Below are 22,518 nucleotides of genomic sequence, written 5' to 3' on the forward strand. Positions count from 1 at the left end.
AATGACATTTAATTCACTGGCTTAATTCAAAGTAATTCCCTGCTGTTTTATAATCAGTATAGCTGCTTTGATTGACAGCCCAAATTGCCAATCCCAGCCGATGAGAGGACAGCAGAAATAAGGAGAGGTTATATGGGTGGAGATTGTCTAGTTTCCTGTGCCAGTCAGCCACATTGAGACTGTCAGATAATGTATTTTCTGGATGAGTCAGTGAGATGAAAGCATTTTCAGTTCAATGTTGACTAGTTTCAAAAGAATTGTTCGTCTCAATTATAAATCTAGTCAACAACAGTGAGCACTTAATATAGAACACTCCTCAATAAATGGATGAAATTGACTGTAAATGTTAAGTTTTTAGCAGTAGCCTGCTATCTTTTGGTTTTAATTGATTACAAAAATGCTCTACAGTTGTAATCCCAGAGTATTTTGAAACTGTGTAACAGCAGATGAGTTGAGGTTTATATAACGTAGTATCTGGGATGTTAGCAGAAATAACATCTGTAATTGAGATGTGTGGTAATAAAGTCTGATGTAACTCAGACGTAAGTGATTCATGATGAGGTTTAAGGTTCAGCTTTGGATCAACAGCATGGAGTTTAGCATTGAACTATGAACTGTATATGTAACAGTGTGGAGCTGGAGGAACACAGCAGGCCAGGGACCATCAGAGGAACAGGAAAGCTGACATTTCAGGTGGGATCCTTCTTCGGAAAAAGCTTTGGAGGTTACTGGTTTTAGTGGCAAGGGTACAAAATTTTGTTTTTGGTGGGATTTGAATAAGGCAATCACAAGTCTAGCCAGTGCTAATTGTGGGGGGGGATGGAAGAAATGTCGTTGTCATCATCCAGGGCTTGCACTCGAGGAAGGATAGGAACAGTCTGAAATAGCCCGGCTGTGCTTCCATAAATCTTGAAGAACAGACCTTATTCAAGCATTACTAGGTTTAAGGGAACAGATTACTAGTTTGAAATCTGTTTTTTGGCCACAAGCACCTAGATTGCATGTCCGTCTTGTTGTCAATTGGGTGAATCTGTGCCATTAAGCTGCAGGAAAAGTGTTGAGGAAGAAGGAGGCAATGAATGAATGGGGATCAGTGGTCAAGGTGGGGAAACAAGGGTTCAAGATCCTGGAGAGATTGAAAGGGTGGTGGAAAAGAAAAGTGAGTGATTGGGTATTCTGTGGAGGAGATCACAGACCAGAAGAACATCAAGGTGACATAGATTATGAGCTTGGGGTCCAGTTGCAAGAGACGTTAACAGATTTGTTTAGTGGAGCATGGAAAAACACTTCCATCTCTCCTGGCTCACAGACTTTGTTGGAAAGTCAGGTAACCTTAATTCTTTGTGCAGTAGTTGTGCTGAAATCCTGATTAAATGGCAGCTGTTCCTGTGTAACTTTTGAGTGAATATATCCAGAAGGAGATTAGCGTGCAGTCACTCTGATGTATATGTGCAGTCTTTTTAGTTCAGAATGCCAAAAAATGCATGTAAATGGGATTGAAACTGGCTTGAAGTATTGCTGTTTTTCTTAACAAATTCAATAAAATAAATAGGTATTCACAAGTGTATTGTAATGGAGGCTCAGCCTTTCTCCTTTTGGGCTAAAAACACTGACCAAACTGTCCTCCCTCAGTGCTATACGATAGCAGTTTCTATTAGATCCCAGTTCAAAGCCTATTGCAATTATAAATAGAATATTCCTATGGTCTCAATTTCGTGAGCAACCATAAGTCAATAATATTTTCCAGTCAACCTGACTTGTGAAGATGGTTATCGTACATATCATGGCTGGCCACAACATATCCGCTTTTTATACAACATGTGGTCTTCAAGCAATGATTTTGTTGGCTTGTGCTTCACACAAGTAACCGTGGGAACATGCTTTCTTTATTCCTACTGCTACAAAAAGTTGAACAAAACTATGTAGCACGTCCTGAATTCTACCCTGTTGCTGATATCCTGTTGCAGAAAATGCTATCAATCAGCTTGCAGTATCAGTGAATCTACACACACCTTCTAATGTATTTTATCCTTCTGTGTACCTTACATTGAGACTAGATCTCCAGAAATACCGTCTAAAAGGAAATGTATGTGACCACATTACCTAAACACAAGATAGTAACGTTTCAGTGCAACAACACAGAATGAGCGAACAGGATATACGTTAATATATGTTAAGGGATGGGTACTTTATGCAAAACTCAACTTTTAGAATTTTTGCATGGTTACTTCTTTTGTAAGGGTTGCTGTTGCATGATACTCGCCACATAACTCAATGTTGATTTTTGCATTAATCAGCTACCCGGAGCTGCTGCTATGATTTTGTGAACTTACTGAGTCTTGGGTTACTTGAAGCCTGACAACAGTCTAAAATAGCTGTGTATTGGAATGCTTCAGTGGACGTTTACAATACGTTCAAGTTTATAGAGATTGATGGTTGATAAATGGATAGGCATAAAATTTAGCTTCCACAGCTTAAGGTCTATTTGCATTTCAGCTCTTTCATGATATGTAATAGTCCTGCTTTGATATATTACAGGAAATCAGTTGAGCAAGAATAGAGCTAGAGATGATCTTACATTTTCCTGAAAAGAAAACTATGACAAGTGAGACATGCAACTGCTGAAGCATTTTGTCTTGAGCTCCTCAGAACAAATAGATGAATGTCAATTTCAAACAATGACAAGATGTGTACAGCTGGAGAAAAGGGGGGCTGTTTGGCTCATTGAGAAGGTGATTCTGATTGGTCAAGGCATTGCCATGGAGAAAGCAATAGGTAGGCTCCTCCAAATTCCTGAGTGTGCAGGAGTTTACAGAAAACAGGCACCTCCATATGGCTAAAGGTAAAGCCACCATTTGTCCCAAAGAACCATACAGCTGCTTTCTCATTAGAGAGAGAGACGATTGGTGGTTTAGCCTAAAAATCTCAGTCAAGGGAAGAGGATGAGAAGGAGGGACCTTTATGGTCACCTGAACTGGTGTGGGAAATGAGAGAGCAATTTTCATATGATAAATAGATAGGCATAAAATTTGAGATGAACATATATTTAGAGTTAAACATTGTTATAATTCACCAGTTCACCACTTCACCATTTCAGTTTGAGCATTAAATGAAGTCACAAGTGAATCTGTAGTCAGTAGACACTATCTGCATCCAATTATTGTAAAATTAACAAATTCCCTTGTATTTCTTTTAAAAAAGTGGTTTGTAGCGATTGTAGAATCCCTACAGTGTGAAAACAGGCTTTTCAGCCCAACAAGCCCACACCGCCCTTCAGAGCATCCCACCCAGATCCATCCCTCATAACCCACCATATCCGTACATCCCTGAACACTATGGGCAATTTTAGCCATGGCCAATCCACCTAACCTGCACATCTTTTGACTGTGGAAGAACCTGGAGAAACCCATACAGATGCAGGGAGAAACTGCAAACTCCACACAGAGTCGCCCAGAGGTGGAATCAAACTCGGATTACTGGTGCTATGAGGCAGCAGTGCTAACCGCTGAGCTGCCCTAAGTGAAATAAGATACCTGGTCTCGTCAGGGAGTTGAAACCAGGGCCCCTCGCATGCCAACACTGCAGTGAAAATCATACACTTGGGGATGGTTCATTGGTCTAGGGGTAATATGTTCAGTCAAAATTTCCAAAAAATTTAAAAAGCTCTGTAATTCTGTATGAACTTTGATATCGAGAATCATTCCTCCTCTAGAACAGTTTGCACGTTGTATTTTCTACATGAATGTTTTACAAAAAAAATCAGGTTGTTGATTTGAATCTATCCATTTAATTTTAGAGATTTTTGTTTCCCTTTTCGGTCATTTGTTTCAAGACAACAAAGTCAACCCACAGTCTTGTCTTCTCTCTCGTACTTTTCATACATGAATTGCAGGATAATATAATGTAACATTTCAATGGGTGTGCTTACTTTCAGAACATCTCCTGTGCAGAAAACCTGAGATGTAGAATTCCAAATACAATATACCAACAGTCATGATTTCAGCAACTAAATTGTTTTTAACAAACCTTCCTTTTAAGTTAAGGGACAATGTTTTGGAGCAAAAAAATGTTCCCTTGATTGTCAATAAGATGTTATGAAGCCAGCTGCACTGGAACACTCAACAGGATGATTAGTCATTTTAGCAGTGCTTTACATTCTAGTTAGTTGTGTCAACTATGGATGAAAACTTGAGTGTACATTTTTTTTGTAGATTTTGTTTTGTTCTTCTTTCCTTTTGTCCTTAAAGCATTCTTGTCTTTAGTGTCCTTGTCATGGTGATTTTGTCAAACTCATCGAGACAAGCATTTTGGTCTGGTTGGTTATCGCAGTTCAAAGAACTAAGCCAAATATAAATAAATAGAATGGAAGATATTGTTGTAGAGGGTAATGGTTCTGAAAGGGTTAATGTCAGACAGCATTAAGCTCCAGCCAATCTTATTAGGCTTTGATACAGAAATCAGGAGCATAACATTGGATCTTGATGGAGACTGATATGCCTAATATGCCTTGACATCCAGTTAGGGAAAAGACATAGTGACAGCATCCATCTATGCATAAATACTACTTGGTGATCAGTAGTGGACATTGTTGTTTAATAACTCAAGGTATAACTCAACCCAGGAGAAGAAACTTCTCAAAGACCAGATGAGTTTTCAGATTTAAGGGACTTTTACCACATAAAGAACTACATAGACGGCAGCTGCAATCATTTGAACAAAAAGCAGTCAGCAGGAATCCTTTGAACAAGGGACTAGCAGTAATTTAAGCCTGTGACAGCATTGAGAGAAACGGGTGAGAGGAGACACTAGGACAGGCTGACAGTAGCATTTAAAGAAGTGGATGAGGGGCGGGTAGCAACAAGTTGAGGAGCAGATGAGAGCAATACCCCCAGGATGCACAGATAGCAAGAGCTGGAGAAACTGTTGAAGAATGCCTCTCTTGGGATTCAGTCAGCAGCATCTAAAGGAGACACTGAGGTAGGCAGTTAGAAACAGCTAGATTAATTTGTGTAATGGGGGAATAATTGTACTTTCTCATCTCCTGTTTAAAGTAGTCTGAAAGTCGGCTCAAAACATGGTAGAGCAGCTCAGCTACATGTAATGCCCATTGTGTACCACGGGGCTGTTGTGGGCACTTCACCTGACCTAGTTGATCACGTGGAAAGTTTCTCCAGCTGCAAAGAAACTAGTTTTGGAACTCCTGGCAGCTGGAAATATTGTAATAGTTTTAAGCTTTGATCAAACTGTAGACTAAGACTAGGCAGGTGCTTAGAAATGGGTTAGCAATGGGCACTTAATCCTTGTATCTGTTTCACTGACTATCTGGTTTTCCATTTTGATACTGATGAGGGCTGTGGTTCATCAGAAGGTTGTAGCAGGAGCCAAAGCCAGAGCCAAAGTGTTCCACAGGACAGATGGAGGGAAGACAAGAGGAGTAAAGGATACTAATGGTTGGAAATTTAATAGTCAGAGGAACAGACAGGTGTTTCTGTAGCTGCAGACATGACTCCAGGATGGTATGTTGCATCCCTGGCACCAGGGTGAAAAATTTCAGACATCAAGGGATATGGGGGATTACAGGGATATGGTTTTCAGGTGGATGATCAGCATGATCCAGATGGCAGAGTAGGCTTGAAGGGCTAAACGATCTATTCCTGCTCTCATCTTAACACTAGTTAAGAAGCACTGAGAGGTAATAAAAGCCTAAAGGTGAGTCAAGCCTGGCACTCTTGTAAACTGACTTGACCTTTTTTGGAATGTTTTTTCCTGAGACGTGTTGAATTTGTCACCGTTATACCTTTTCTGTATTAAACAACAATGCCAACCCCTGTTGAACATAGTATTTGCATGTAGATGGATGTTGCCACCATATCTCGCCTGACTAGATCTAGGGACCTGGTTTGTTTAGTGTTAGAGCAGCAACTACATGTGACGATCGGCAAGTAGAGGTTCTCGTCTTGATACGATGTCGTTTCTTGCATGATAACCGTTAGGTACAAATTTCTATTAGCTAGTAGGGCATTGTTGTAAAGGTTCTTGAGCGACCAGAAGGATTCACATGTCCCCTTTTGAGATCTAGAGTTATGCTCTCAATTTTCTCCAAAATGCCGAGACGCTATCGTCAGATTGGGTGGAGCTCAAAGCAGTCTCCAACCCTTACAGAACTATTACCTTCTGCAACTTTTTAAATTTTTAACATGCTGTTTTAAACTGTGACTGCTAACTGCACCAAAATGCTAGTGCTGAATCTATTAGAAAGTGAGAATCTGTAGGAGCATTCCCAGGTGGAGGACTGGCTAGGAAATAAATGTATTAGAGCTCCATGATTAAAATTAACAATCCTTTTATGAGTATGGAAAATCTTGGAATTTATGCTGTTTTTAAAAGAAGATTGAGAAGGCTAGAAATTAGGGCAAAAATGAAGTACTTGTGATTCATAATGAAGGCAGCAGCCATAGCTAGTGAATACCAGGAAGCTCAGAGACACTGGGAAGATAAAGGGCCATAACAACAATGGGAGCATTGCAAAGCAGAATTAAGACAAAGAAAAATGACAGTTGATTTGGACAATGGGTTAAACTTAAATCAATCTGCTGATAGCATCTAAGCTTGGTGGGGAAAGTTGGGACCATAGCTATGGACAATTGATTGAAGAAAAACTTGATGGTTCGACTCTTGAGTCTGCCATAAAAGCAAGGGATCTGTAATTTAAAATACATGTCTGGTTTGAAGAAATTATGAGGGATGCATACACAAGACTTTATTTGGGGAGGTCCTGCAAAAGGATGTGTATCATGTATTCAGCTGAAAAGGCAGAAAGTTGTTTTGTAACCTGAAGAAAAACCCCCATTTTGATACAATATAAGGGAAAACCCCCAGTAAACTGTGCAAGTATACAGTTCTAATATTTAACGGAAATAAAAGTTTAAAGCAAGGAAAAGAATAAAGTATTGTTTTACTGTTTTAAAATGTTCAAGACACAAAATAGTTTGTGCAAAAGAGAGTATAGCAGTAATGAGTTACTGTGGAATGTAACTCATTAAACAAAGATTAATTAATCACATTAGGAAATGATATATAACATGGCTTACACTGTAGACCCCTGGATTGAACATCTTACAGAAAATAGTTCTTACGACGCAGGATTGTTTCAAATATTTAATACTGAATCTCAAGCTGAGAATTGAAATACACCGTTGTATACAATAGAACCTACAGCTGATAACTTTAAAAATCATCAAGACCTAAAAGAAGCACAGATATATATTTGAAGATTTTCAAGCTTTTGACAATTCAGTTTTCAAAAAAAGCTGAAAGAAACCCTAGTATACCAGAGGAGTTCGGCATATAGAGGAATCAGTAGGTAGTTTTCCTTTAATCTGTTGACATTTAACTAACTGTGGAGCTTGTGAATTGGAATTCGTAAGTGACAGTTTTGTTGACATGATTGAGGTTTTGTCAGATTTATAATAATGAATAGGAGATTGCTTTCTTCAGTGTCAAAGCAGGTTGTTCTTCAGAATCACAGACAGCTCCCAAGAGGTAAAGGACCACCTTTTGACAGGAAAGCAACAAAACCTATCCACTTTAGAGAGACCATCTCACAGAGCAATTCAAAGAGCAGATAAAAAGAGCCATTGTTAATGTTGGAACAAAGCCTGCAGCACAAGCTGATGGTAGAATGTTGCAGCTGTAAAGCTGTAGGTCACTTCCAGCAGATATGCAGAAGTCAGGCACTGTTTTAGAAGAGTAAAAAAATCACATGCCTACTTAAGCAAAGATGTGAATACAATAGACTAAAAAGACATGGAAAAGACGTTCAATGCATAATGAAGTGAAATTGGTGGACCAACACCTTCAAATATGGCAGAATCCATTTGTTAGTAGAGATGCCAATCATTTTGAATCGGGGATGTGTTTTGCTGTCTTATCAGTTCACGTGCCATGGCTGAGAAAAATCATGTTGCCAGTAGATAAAACTAGAAACCCTATAGATTGGAGATGTACGACAAGAAAGTTTACAATGTAGGAGTGTGAGAGTTGAGAATGTATACATGATTTATAATCAACACTTCTCACTTTTGAGTCTGTGCATATGCCTTGACCTCAATATCCTTGAGGTAGCAGAAGGTGTCCAGTTCATTCCACAAGACTGCAGCCAAGTCAGGAGTCACCAATTTATGCCAAGTCTAGTTAAACAGAAGCCTGTTAGAGCACGTAGTCGAAGAACAAATGACTATCATGAAATGGCGAAGAGACAACTAATAGGAGTTTCCTGAACTCCCGGCAGAAACTAAAAAGAAAAATGTTACTGCCACCTATGTTGACATAAAATAATTGTTTCATACTGTCACTAGGAAGGACATCTTTGACTAACAGAAGTAGTAGAACTGTTTTCTATTCCTATCAGTATTTAAGAACCTTAGGATTATAGAAGGCAGAAAAATTAGAGTAGAAATAAATACTGATAATGAATATTACTACTCATTTAAGCTCATTGAAGCATTGTTCACCAAAGTTCACTAAACTGTCTGCGGAGCAACTTGTTATGACCGATTTCAATTTGATGTCAGATGATATGACACAATTTGAAGAGGAACATTTCAACTTTCCATCATTTACAAAAGAATTGTCTGTGGTAAAGACAGCATCGAGCAAGCCACTGTTCCAGTACATGAGAGCAGATAAAGAACTGTCTGGTGAATCAATGTAGCAATCAGTGAGGGTGAATGAAGACCTCAACTGACTCAAATTGAAGTGAAATGTCTGTGTACTTCAATCTGCTCATGTGTCTATTGAGAATAACGATTTACTGCCCAAATTGAACGCTAGCTGCATGAACTCCAGCAAGCCAGACAAACATCCACAGATCTAAGACCTAGTCAAAAAGAATAAATTATCTGGCTCTGAAAAATCCAGGATATTTCAAAGAAGAAAAGTATTTATTTCCACTAAGCAGTTGTCTTCTACAATGCAAATTAATGAGCTTAGAGGTCTCCCAGTTGATGCTACAGGGCACCTTCCTCATTTCATGCAATGTTTTCTTCTGCAGAAAAAAAGTCAAGCAGGAGCTTAAGGGCCTTCCAATTAAAGAAATGGTCCAATCACCTGCATGACCAGGAACAATCTCTTCTGAGAAGAACATCCAAGAGAGAAAAGGTTTAGGTGTACCCTAAACAGATAAATAGAAAGCGGGACATAACACCAGCGCTTCGTCGGAGGCTCACTGATGATGTTACCTAGAATGGTGATGAAACATTTGAAAACTAACCTTCCAGCTCAGCGAGGAAACTCACATCCACAACCTCAATCTGAGCTACAAATCTTCTCAACTCGCTAAACCATCCAAGGCCAAAATCTTTAGTCCTTATACCAAAGACTTAAAAATCTTTCATATCTGAAGAGAGAGATGTTATTTTGGGCAGAAACTTGAGGAAAATAGAGTGGTCTTACATGTTTTAAAAGTTATTTATACTTGCCACTGCGCGCGTGCACAAAAACAAATCTGACTCGGGTATGATGGGAAAAGTCGGAAGAGCTTGATGGGGATGGTCCTGTATAAGTTAATAGTTCTGAAAGAGTTAATGTTGGAGACTGCATTGAATTCCTCCTAATCCAATGATGACAAGAGTCTTCGGTGGTTAAATTGAGAGTGTGGCTCTGGATTTTGAAGAGGACAGATGTATCCTCTGTTTCCTAACAATATCCATGAGTGTGTAAAACGGAAAAAAAAACTGCAGATGCTGTAAATCAGAAACAAAAACAGAAATTGCTGGAAAAGCTCCGCAGGCCCAGCAGCATCTGAGAGAGAAATCAGAGTTAACGTTTCAGATCCAATGATCCTTCCTCAACTGGTCACTTGAACAGGTCACTCGAACTGAAACGTTAACTCTGACTTCTCTCAGATGCTGCTGGACCTGCTGAGCTTTTCCAGCAATTTCTGTTTTTATCCGAGTGTATACTCCTGGCTAATCACTATTGTGCAATCAGCTGTATCTGAAGATGAATGCTTTTTGTTACGAAGGCTGCCTTGTGGTTCTTCCAAAACCCAGTCAGGTGGATGAATTGTCCACTGACGATGAATCCAAAGACTGGGAAGAAACTGAGCAATTCTACATACATTGTAGTATTAAAATGATGAAGCTTTCTTAGGTTGTGAACATTATTGACTAAACTAGAAGACTCCAGGAACAAAAACAAATTTGCAGGAAAAGCTCAGCAGGTCTGGCATCATCTGTGAAGGAAAAAAGAGTTAATGTTTCGGGTCAGATGACCCCTCCTCAGAACTCGAAGACTCCAGTCTCGTTTTAATATAACCAACAGGCATTCACTCTCAGATAACACAGCAGGACAAACAGCATCAGAGGAGCAGAAAGGCTGATTTTTCAGGGAAGGGTCTAGGCCCAAAACATCAGCCTTCCTGCTTCTCTGAAGCTGCTTGACCTGCTGTTGTTCATCCAGCTCTACATCTTGTTATCTCAGATTCTCCAGCACCTGCAGTTTCTACTACCTCTGAAGGCGTTCACTCTCAACTGCTTTATTTATCATCGGGCAGGTAAACTAGGAAAGAGTAATTGATAATTACACTGAAGTATGTCATGTCAGATGACTCAGTAAATTACTGGGAAATATGCCACATCATAGGTAATCGTGTGCTTTTAAAAAGAAGTCAAGTGCGGTCAAATATGTCCTAAGTAGTAGTCTCATCATATTTACACAGTCATTCATGCCCTGAGCTTTTAATCATGTGATGGTTGTCAGTCTGTCCCAATGCCATTATTGTTACAATTTAATGTTCTTCATATTGCTCTTCACAGTCTTTGTTTCATTCATCTCCAGCCTTAAATTTTTAATCTTTTTAATAAAGCCTCCATAATTAGACACTTAAAGTAGTTTACAGAAATCAGTTTGCTCAGTTGGTTAGATGGCTGGGTGGGGTTGCAGAGTGACACTAACAGCGTCGATTCATTTCTTATGCCAGTTGAGGTTACCATGAAGGTTTTGCCTTCTCGACTCCACCCCTCACTTGAGCCTGAGTGACCCTGGTTAAACTCACCTCCAGTGGTCAGTTTCTGTCTAAAGAGAGAACAGCCCTTTGGTGTTTAGGGACTATGCATTGTAACTACTTTAAAAGTTGCCAAACAATATAATATGCATGCTACACAGAGCATTGTACGTACAAACCTTAACTGCATGTACATGACAAAAGTCACTTGAACCTCTTTACAGGGTTGCATATTCTGACTGGAACAAATAGTGTGAGACATTTTACCGAAACAGAGCTTGTGTCGTACTGCATGGAAACAGACCCTTCAGTCCAACCAGTCCATGCAGATCATAATTCCAAATTAAACTAGTCCCACCTGCCTGCCCATATTCTTCCAAACATGTCATATCCATGTGCTGATCTAAATGTTTTTTAAGATTGTAACTGTATCTGCTTCCACCACTTCCTCAGGAAGTTCATTCCATATACGAACCACTGTCTGTGAAAAATAAAAGTTGTCCTTCCTGTCTTTTCAAAATCTTTTACCTCTCTCACTTCAAATATATGCCCTCCAGTCTTGAAATTTTCCACCCAAGGGAAAAAGACACCTGCCATTTATCCCCACGTGATCTTAAATCTCTATAAGGTCATCTGCCAACCTCCCCTACAACCATGAAAAACGTTACAGCCTATCCAGCCTCTCCCCATAACTCAAACCCTCCATTCCTGTTAAATCTTTGCTGAACCTTATCCAGTTTAATAATATCTTGCCCGTAACAGGATGACCAGAACTGCACACAGTACTCCAGAAGTGGCGTCCCCAATCTCCTGTACAGCTTCAATGCAACGTCCCAACTCCTACATTCAAAGGTCTGAGCAATGAAGGCAAGCATGCTAAACACCTTCTTAATCACCCTATCTATATGTGATGCAAACTTCAAAGAATTGTATACCTGAACCCCAAGGTATCTCTGTTCTACAACCCTACCCAAGGACCTTCTTTAAATTGTGTAAGTCCTGTCCTTGTACTTTTATAAAACAAACAATACCTTTCATTTATCTAAATTAAACTCTACTAGCCTTCAGTCCATTGACTCAATTGATCAAGATCTCTTTGTAATCTTAAATGACTTACTTCACTGCCCGCTATGACCCCTAATCCTGGGGTCATCCACAAACTTAATTAATTATGCCTCCTATTTTCTCATCTAACTCATTTATATAAATGAAAAACAAAGGTGGGCTCAGCACTGACACTTGCTGGTCACACATTTCCAGTCCAAACAACGCTCCACTATCACTCACTGTTTCCAACTGATAAGCCAATTTTGCATCCAATTGGTAAGGTCGCCCTGAATCTCATGTGACCCAATTGTTAGCAATTAGTGTATCATATGGAACCTTGTCAAAGGCTTTACTACAGTCCAAGTAAACAATGTCTACTGCTCTGCCCTCATTAGTTGGCTTGATTGACCTTTTTGTGCAAGTAATCAATGTTGAGATTTAATTCCCCTTATACAAAATCATGCTGACTATCCCTAATCATTCTTTCCCTCTCCAAATGCATGTAAATCCTATCTTCAGAATCATTTCCCACCAGTCAGACGAAGAGGTCTATAGTTCCTAGGCGTCTCCCCTCATCCCTTTTTAAGCAAAGGCAGAACTTTAGCCACTGTCGAGTCATCTAGCACTTCACCCGTAATTTATAAATGATATAACTATTTATGCAAGAGATCAAGCAAGTTCCTCCCTAGCTGCCCACAAAGTTCCGGGTTATTCTAGATCAGGTCCTGAAGATTTATTCACCTTTTTATATTTTCTGAAACGTCCAGCACTTCCTCTTCTGTAATGCGAACTGTTTTCAAAACATCAATATGTATTTTCCTGAGTTCTCTAGCCTCCATTTCTTTCTTCACAGTAAAATCTAATGTGAAATAATATTTTAATACATTTCCCATCTCCTGAGGTTCAACACAATGATGACCACTTTGATCTTTAAGGAGCCCTACACACAGTCTTGTTGCTTCCTTGTTGTTAGTGTACTTGTAGAATCTCTTTGAATTAGCTTCGGCAAATAAGATTGAGGATATCTTGTATTGTCTCTGTCTTCCTGATCTCCCACATAAGAATGTTCCTATGATCTCTATACTGTTCAAGAGTTTCATTTGAACCTAATTGTCTACATCTAATATGATTGTTTTTACCCTTGACTAGAACCTCAATATCTTTTATTGATTCATTATCCTCTAATCCGACCAGCTTTATCTTTCACTCTAACAGGAACATAGTGCCTCTGAACTCTCATTACCATACTTTTGAAAGCCTCTTATTTATCAGATGTCCCTTTTACCTATGAACAGTCAACTTCAATCAACTTTTGGAAATTCTTGTCTCATACCATTAAAATTTCCTTCGCACTAATTAGAAAATTTTAACTTTTTATGGAAGTATTATCTTTTTCCATAACTATTCTAAAACAGAATTATGATCACAATACCCAAAGTGTTCCTGTACGATCACTTCAGTCACTTGCCCTGTCCTGTTACCCAAGAGAAGATCAAGTTTTTCTTTTGCTCTGGTGGGAACTTTTACATATGTATAAAGAAAATTTTTTTGAACACATTTAACAAATTATTCACCATTTTAAGTGTGGTAGTCCCAGTCAATGTTTGGAAAATTTAAAATCACTGACTAAAACAACCGCATTATTCTATATATATCTGAGAGCTCTCTACATACTTGTTCCTCAATTTCCTTCTGACTATTTTGGGGGGTTTAGAGTATATCATAGCAAGGTGAACATTCCTTTTTTATTTCTAATTTCAACCATTTATTTTCACAGGATGATTTTTCAGAAATATCATCTCTAGTTACAGCAGTGATATTTTCCTTAATCAAAAATGCCATTAACCTTCCTCTTTTGCCTCTCTATTCTTCCTGTGACATCTGAAACCCAGAATATTGAGCTGCCAATCATGTCCAGCTCTCAGTAAAGTTTCTATAATAGCTATGTCATCCCAATCTTGTGCTCCCAAACATGCCCTGAATTCATCAGCCTTCCCTGTAAATCCCTTGCATTGAGATAAATGCAGTTTAATTCTTCAGAGTCATTTCGTTCTCTGACTTGCTGTTGTCTGTCTTCTCTAATTAACTTGTTATTTGCAGATTCAAAACCATCCTCATCTAGCTTTTGTATTTACTCTGCTATTTACGATCCCTCCATTCCACCCTCTGTAATAGTTTAGACTCCCTTAATAAAATTAGCAAATCTTCCCACCAAGATGTTGGTCCGGTTCAGGTGAAACCTATCCTTTTTGAACAGGTCTTTTCTGCTCAGGAAGAGATTCCAATGATACAAGAACCTGAATCTCTGAACATTACACCACTTCAGCCATTGATTCATCTCCCTTATCCTTTTATTATTTCCCTCATTCAAGCTCGGCACCAGAAGTAATCCAGAGATTACCACTTTTTTTGTTTTAATTTATTCATTGTGGGATGTGGGTGTCACTAGCTGGCCAGCATTTCTTGCCCATCTCTAGTTGCCCTTGGGAAGATAGTAGTGAGCTACCTTCTTGAACCACTGCAGTCCACCAGCTGTACGTTTACCCGCTGTATCATTAGGGAGGGAATTCCAGAATTTTGCCCCAGCAACAGTGAACGAACGACGATATACTTCCGAGTCAGGATGGCAATTGGCTTGGAAGGGAATTTGAAGATGGTGGTGTTCCCATGTATCTGCTGCCCTTGAGTGGTCTTGAGTGTGGAAGGTGTTTTCTCAGGATCTTTGGTGAATTTCTGCAGTGTAATTTGTAGATAATCTACCCTGCTTCTACTGAACATTGGTGATGGAGGGTTTGGATGTTTGTGGATGTAATGCCAATCAAACAGAATGCTTTGAGATTTCATTTTTTTCAATCTTGTACCTAATCTCTTTGTATTCACGCTGTATAGCCTTCATCTTTTCCCCAACTATGTCATTCCTACCAATGTGTAGAAGTACTTCAGTTTCTTGCTCTCTTCTTTCACACTATGCTTCAACCATTTTGAGCCGTCCTTAATTCTGGCACCAGGAAAGTACAATACTATCCTGGATTCACACTCACCATTGCAGAATCTCATCTGTGCCCTTGACAGGTGAGGCTCTTTTAACAATTATTCTTTTAACCCAGCCCGAGATAAGATTTATTCTTCATGTCCCAGCTCTGACTGCTTCTATTTTCCTCCGAGAGACTGTTCTTTTCAAAGGAACCTGGAAGTGAGTACCTATTTGAGAGAGAAATAGCCACAGGTGACTTCTGAATTGCCGCCTTGACTTTTTCTGACAGTCATCCATCTATCTAACTTATCCTGTTGTGTAAGCACTTCTCTAAATCTGCTAGCTCCCTAACTCTGTCTCTCTTGTACGCCCTCACTGACATTAACAAAAAGTAGCTTATAGTAGCACCTTTTATACAAAATAAACTACCTTTTCTTACCGGAGGAGTTAATATTAAGCATACAAAAAATAAGAATTTTTTTAAAAAGTCTGAAAAAAATTAACAATTTAGCTGATCAATCGCTGTGCTATTTTGAGCAATTGCTGAAAATTTAATAATAACTGGTGCGTATGGGTAGGGACTGGGTAGAGGCTCTCGACATGCCCAGTTGGCATTTGGAGAAAAGGCTTGGCAGGTGTCAATGCCAGGAATATTGTTCATTGAACTTCCTTCTGCATGGCATCTACATTCTATATTATAGATTGGGCAGTTTCTTTCTACCTCATTGTTCATCTTTTGATAAGTTTTTTTTTTCCCTGTTTCTAGCCAGTCATTTTGTGTTTTTCCTTATTAATCAACTGTATGTTGTGCAATATTTTCTTCCACAATCTCATCTCTCCTTTGTAAAAATTCTACTGCACAACAAACAAACATTTTGTCCTGTCACACAGGAACAAAATCAGTCATTAAATAGCTCTGAGGAGAGCTCCTTGTTCACTCGGTCATCGTCTTCACCTATAATTTCCATTGCATAGCAAATAAAATAAATCAACCCATGAATAAACCTGGATACCTCACAAACCATTTCCAAATGTCTAACTTGACTGCTGACAGCCTCTTCATACTTATTCTCCAATTACCAGTAGTTGGTGGTGCTACAGTTGTGATGTTAATGCTCCATTGTTCAAGTAAACTTACTTTCTAAACCTTACTTACCTGTTGACTTTGTGTATTTGATTGGCAATTAAGCTAATATTATTTTCTTTAGAATTGTGAGGCTTAAGGAAGTAAATAAACAGAGGAGCTAGTTTTCATACTACTGCAGAAGAGGTGAAGAAATTAACCATATTTTCAGAGCAGGCAGAGCATTTGCTCCCTGAGTGAGGAAACTTAGTCGTTGAAATAGGTTGTCTGCGATACTGAGAGTCTTCCTGTTATGATGGTGAGCCTCTGGAGCCTATCAGTAGCGTACAATGGACTTCCTGTAATCTACGAGGCACAAATGAGGAATGTGATGAGATGTTTGTAGTCACTTGTCTTGACCTTAACTAAGGAAAAGGTACACCCTTGATGTGGTACCTTTATTCCTGCATAATGGTAGTGGTGTGTTCAAGATTCACTGTATAAATTAATCCAAGTCTCCTTCAATAGCGGTTCTCAAACTTCTGAAATGTACAGTCTAGAACAGTCCTACTTCAACATTTTCCTTTTTCCATTTTAATGCACTAGACCCCATGTGATCTTGGCATGGAAATTTAGACATTTAAAAGTCTTTTAAAGAGTGGCTGGAGAGAAGGGTTAGGGCTTTGGTAGCTGAGTGGGAGATTACTAATGAGCTATTAATGTATTTGGAATTTAATTATCAATATAATAACGTCTTGATTGTTAACCATGTATTATTGTGATTATTGGTGCAAATGACTCGTAGGATCCTGATAACTGTTACAGTAGGGTCCTACTTATTAATAGAAATAATTGATTAATAATGTAGCCTCTTAAGTGCAATAATTGTCAATATTGTAACAGGTTGATTATTAATATAATGGGAACTATGTGATAGACATCTAGCTATGGAGAATGTTTTGACTAATGATCCAGTAGGCACTCAAAGAACGAGGAATAGGCCATTCAGCTTACTGAGCCAGTTCTGCTAGATCATAAATGTGTTTGTTGATTGGTGCTGTTTTGCTAAGCAAGGATTCAAAAGGGCCTCGCAGCCGTTGCTGTCTCCGAGCTTGAAAAATCTCATTATTTAGGAATCCCTCATCTGGGGGAGAGGGAGGAAATCTGCAAATGGAATTTGAAAATCAGTAGTCAATATTTTATACCATTGTGATGCAATTCTGTCCCTGGAGCTAATGTAGTATTTACCTTTCATTCAATTTGTCACACACTATAGGTTTGCTAATGACCCACGTACACAGCTCTGATTTGTTTTTGCCCCAGTGAATGGTGTTCCTTTTAAAACCAAGTTGTTTCACTATATTGAGTGTAATTACTGCATTTGATCTTTCTGTAGCCTGAGTGCATTGTAGCATTCTTGTATAAAAGCACAGATTGTCCTTGGGAGTTTAGTCAGTGCATCTCTGTAGCATTGTGATGTCTCTTTGGCAGCACTGAGGTGATGTGCATGTCTTTACATGTGATGCAGTATGATATTGCTATCAAACTGTTCAGTTAGCTGGCTAGTGCATTTTTGTTTGTGTTTCTGACCACTTGAATGATGGAAGTAATTTTTTTTAAAATGAAATGTTGGACAATAATCCAAAAGGGCTGTTTATCTTAAATGTTAGTTTTGTGGCAATCTCCGTGAGATCCACAAGATGTAAGTCAGCAGCTGAAGAGAATTACAAGGAGCTAATTGTTGTAATTATTTTATTTCCATAAATCAAAGCTTTTAGGAGAAGAGGAAACTTGTATTCAAGTGAGTGAAATTGATATCGTAGTTAAATGCAACAGGAAACTCAGCTGTATTAGGTTGGTGTTTTCAAGGACATTGTTTGAACTGATCTTTTATGCACCCTGAGGATGAGTAACTATAAATGAATATGCAAAACCTTTTGTATACAATTGATTTGTGTTCTAAAAAAGATTCACCACTGATCACAAATTCTGATTTAATTCTGTTTCTCTCTTCACAGATGCTGCCAGACCAGTTGACTTTCACCAGCACCTTTGTTTGTTTAATGGTAAGATGTGCTTTCCCACATAATTCAATTTGTCAATCTGTCTTCTCATATATTCCTTCTTTGGTTAGATTTCTCTGTTTGTCTGTCTCATGCCTATCTGTCAAGCCAATCTTTAAAAAAATGTAGTGAAAGACAGTAATGGAAATACAAGCGCTGCCTGTACAGAGAGATAAAGAGAGTCTGACTTTTTTTCTCCTAAACTGCTGCCAAATCAGTTGAGTATTTCCAGCACTATGATATTTAAACCTTTCTTAAAATCAAGTACCAGAATGGGAAGTGTTTTTTTCCCTCTGCTTGGATTTTTGAGGGCTATTGAATTGTGTTGAGGTGATGCGCGAGTCAAAATGTTGCTCGTTTTTATACCCAAGAAGAAAACTAGTAAAACCACATTTTTTTTAAAGTAGAGATTTTTCACTAACAGAATCTATTGCTATTATTTGGACTGGTCACTTTTATACTAATGTCCACTTTTTTATTTTTATGCTTCACCCATCCTCAGCTTCATTGGATCTGTAAACAAGCACAGGGTACTTTTACACGAGCTGGTTCATTTTTACCTTTTAGGCAATAGTACAGAGAGAGTCAAGACCAAATGTCCTCTTGAGAACAAGCAGAGATTGTTCTCTCAACGGTAGGGAAAATAATTGAAATAGAATGTGCTGAATTAAATTTATTTTTACTTTTGAGTCATGCATCCTATTTATATTTTAGTTAGGTATTAAGTATGCTGCACAATTTTTTAAAAAACACACTGCTTGATTCACTACTATCAACATTTTCTTTCCATTAGAGGTTCTTAGGACAAGTTATATTTAAAAAAAAGGAACTGCCAACACAGTAATTACATAGTTAAAAATTTGCTGATGAAAGGTCATTGAACTAAAATGTTAATACTTTTGTTTTTGCTTCTCCCCCCTCCCCCTCTCTCTCTCTCCCCATTCCCCCCCCTTTCTCTCAGTTCCCCCACAACTCCCTCCTCCCACATCACACCCCCCCCACCACCTCGACTGACTCCCTTCTCATGCCTCCCAACCCTGTCAACTCCCTTCTCCTCCTCCCAGCACCCTTCTGCTGCCACTTGCCTCATTCATCTGCTTCCCCTCACATATCTTGCTGCGTCTTGTGATCTCTCGCTACCTCGTGCCGTTCCTCCTCCATCGTCCATCCTCCATCCTTTGTCGCACCCCGCCCGCTCGTGCCCCCCCCAACTCACCACCCTTGCGCCCCTCCCTCCCTCGCCTCTTCCGCCCGCCCCTCCCTCCCTCGCCTCTTCCGCCCGCCCCTCCCTCCCTCGCCTCTTCCGCCCGCCCCTCCCTCCCTCGCCTCTTCCGCCTGCCCGCCCGCCCCTCGCCTCTTCCGCCTGCCCGCCCGCCCCTCGCCTCTTCCGCCTGCCCGCCCGCCCCTCGCCTCTTCCCCCCTACTCCCCCCCCTACTCCCCCCCTCCCTACTCCCCCCCTCCCTACTCCCCCCCTCCCTACTCCCCCCCTCCCTACTCCCCCCCTCCCTACTCCCCCCCTCCCTACTCCCCCCCCTCCCTACTCCCCCCCCTCCCTACTCCCCCCCCTCCCTACTCCCCCCCCCTCCCTACTCCCCCCCTCCCTACTCCCCCCCTCCCTACTCCCCCCCCTCCCTACTCCCCCCCCCTCCCTACTCCCCCCCCCCTCCCTACTCCCCCCCCCCTCCCTACTCCCCCCCCCCTCCCTACTCCCCCCCCTCCCTACTCCCCCCCTCCCTACTCCCCCCCCCTACTCCCCCCCCACTCCCCCCCTACTCCCAGTCCTCCTCTCCCTCATGTTTGCCCCCACCCTTCCTCCCCTCCTGCATGCTCCCCCCACCAAACATCACACCTGCCCCCCCTTGCCCCTCCCTACCACTTCTGCAGCCTCCTTCCATGTCTCTCTCCCACCCTCCCTCTCCGCCAGCCTCCCCTCAGTCCCTCCTGCGCACTCTCCCCACTCCCCCAGCATGTACTGCTTTTGTTTGCTAAACTGTCTGAGGGGTGTTTATCTTTGTAATTTCCAGTTCTGTTGAAATACGTGCACATCAATTTATTAACTTTAGTCCCTTCTGTTTAGCTACAATTCTTATCAAAGGGAAGTTGATGAGCTTAGATTATGAAATGAAAACCCACATCACCTACAACCAATAATTAACCCAGCCTCGCATCACATTCGTTGATATTGCCAATTAATTGTGCAATTATTTCTGTGTACTTATTTCCTTGTAAACTCACTTCCTTATGCTTTTGCAGATTTGAAGAAACATCTGATTCACCCTTCAAAAATATGAATGGATTTTATTCAACAGATCCTGATAATGAAATGATTAAACAGAGAATCTAAGCACAATTAATCGTCAAATGAGGACAGCTAATGTGTAGCTTTCTGATGAAGTGTGATCACCCAATTGAAAATCAGATGTAAACCAATCCACAAGAAGAAACAAAATATCAGAGACATTTTTTGCCTGTTTTAAAAGAAGTGGCTGTATCATCTGGGACCATACCTTTCTCAAAGCATTTTATTTTGTGAATTGTTTTACTATCTTCATGAATAACAATCTGGTCTAAGTTTATTTGTGGAAAATGAGTGATGGGAAATGGGTTATCCTGAGTCCAGAAGAGTTTGCTCAGCTGCAGCAATACACAGAATGTAAGTATGGTCTTTAAAAATATTATTGCTAAATGACATTTAGTCTTATGAGTCTCTCTAAATGACGAGAAACAGAATACATGGGAGAAGTGGAAAGCTTTGTGTTGTAGTTGTGTAGATTTGTGTCTGTTGAACCCTGCTAGTCACTTGTCTTAGTTGCTCTGCTGTTAGTTAAACAAGAAAATTTGTCACAGTACATTTTCTGTTGTGATGGGCAAGAAACAATTACAAGGAAAGCTCTCATTAAATAATCAAGCAAACCAATTTTCTTCTGTTGTGTTCAAATGAATTTTTGATGTGGAATTTTATAAATGCACCCAATTGTGATAGTAATGCTTTTCAAGCTGTTAATGAGCAGTTCAAGCTGAAATGGGCAAAGCTGACATGAGTCTAATTGTGGCGCATGCAGTATTTGAGTATTGGTTAAGGAGCCAATTTTATATGGCTTGCTTATCCATGAAGAAATAATAATTGAATTGTGCAAATCTTACTTTATTTCTGAACAAAAAGGCCTTATTGTGAAGATTACAGAGTTAACGTTACTTTTATGGCTTCAATGGAACGATACATAACAAATTTCTCTCCTGTTTCGTTTCTTTGTTTCAGCATCACCATTTTACAGCTTAGTCATGATGAATTGAAGGGTCAAGTGCTGATTATTGCAAAGTGACCCAGGATTAAATAAATTGATATTTTGAAATTTTTGAATGGCGCAATGATATGATTACATGTATTTTAAAAAAAACCGAGTTTCGTTTTCAAATGCATTCCCAGCACTTTTTTTTTAAACTTATGATTAATGTGCAATGCCAACGTACTGGGGATAAGTGTTTTACAACAAAAGAAACACCTCAGAACTATGGTTATTGCCTGTTTTTAATATTGAAGTAAACACCATCTGGTATTCCTGTCCTCTTCTGCATCCCTCTCTTCCTTCTCCCCATTGTTGCCCTATTCTTCCCCCATGGGTGCTCCCACTTTCCCTCCAGGCTCTTTCTCTGATTCCTTCAGTACTTGGTAAATCATACCTCTTGGACAAATTTTCTGGTTATCCAAAAATAACCTTCCGTTCTTTGGCTTGTCTTTTATACTGATTGTACTCCTATGAAGTAGCTAGGGATATATTACAAAGTTAAAGGCATTCAGTAGTTGAGTCATGGTTATAGATTTATACAGCATGGAAATAGGAGCATTTGGTCCAACTCCTCTGTGTCACCCAGATATCCTAAACTGATAGTCTCATTTGTCAACATTTGGCCTATATCCCTCTAAACCCTTCCTATACATGTACCCATCCAGGTGCCTTTTAAAGGGTGTAATTTTATCAGCTTCCTCCTCCTTCCTCTAGCAGCTCATTCCATACACGCACCACCCTCTGGATGAAAAAGTTGTCCCTTGGGGCCTTTTTAAATCTCCACACACATCTGCTTCCCCCCACCCGTCTCACCTTAAACCTGTGTCCTCTAGTTTTGGACTCCCCTACCCTGCAAAAAAGACTTTGGCTATTTACCCTATCCATGCCCCTGGTGATTTTATAGACCTCTGTAAGGTTACCTCTTAGCCCCCAACACTTCAGAAACATAGCCCCTACTTATTCAGTCTATCCCAATACAGCTGAAACACTCCAACCCAGGTAAGCAGAGGTGATGCATGTTGCTTGGAAGAGCATTGAAAGTCAACATTAGATAAAGGCTATAATTCTAAAGGGAGTA

At 39.9% G+C, this 22,518-nt stretch overlaps 1 protein-coding gene across 6 annotated transcripts in view; it reads left to right on the forward strand.

Moving 5' to 3' along the window:
- Positions 1 to 22,518, forward strand: part of LOC125454004 (diacylglycerol kinase beta) — a 505,848-nt gene that overhangs the window by 60,941 nt on the left and 422,389 nt on the right. For 5 of the 6 annotated variants that reach the window (XM_059647135.1, XM_048534235.2, XM_048534238.1 and 2 more), the window contains exons 2-3: positions 18,108 to 18,155; positions 20,407 to 20,806. In XM_059647135.1, coding sequence (XP_059503118.1) covers positions 20,740 to 20,806 — 67 coding nt within the window. In that variant the 5' untranslated portion in view covers positions 18,108 to 18,155; positions 20,407 to 20,739. Of the gene's footprint in view, positions 1 to 18,107; positions 18,156 to 20,406; positions 20,807 to 22,518 lie in introns of those variants that run through there. The other variant, XM_048534243.2, reaches the window with a different exon arrangement.

The sequence above is a fragment of the Stegostoma tigrinum genome, chromosome 7, assembly GCF_030684315.1.
Source record: "Stegostoma tigrinum isolate sSteTig4 chromosome 7, sSteTig4.hap1, whole genome shotgun sequence".
NCBI lineage: Eukaryota > Metazoa > Chordata > Chondrichthyes > Orectolobiformes > Stegostomatidae > Stegostoma > Stegostoma tigrinum.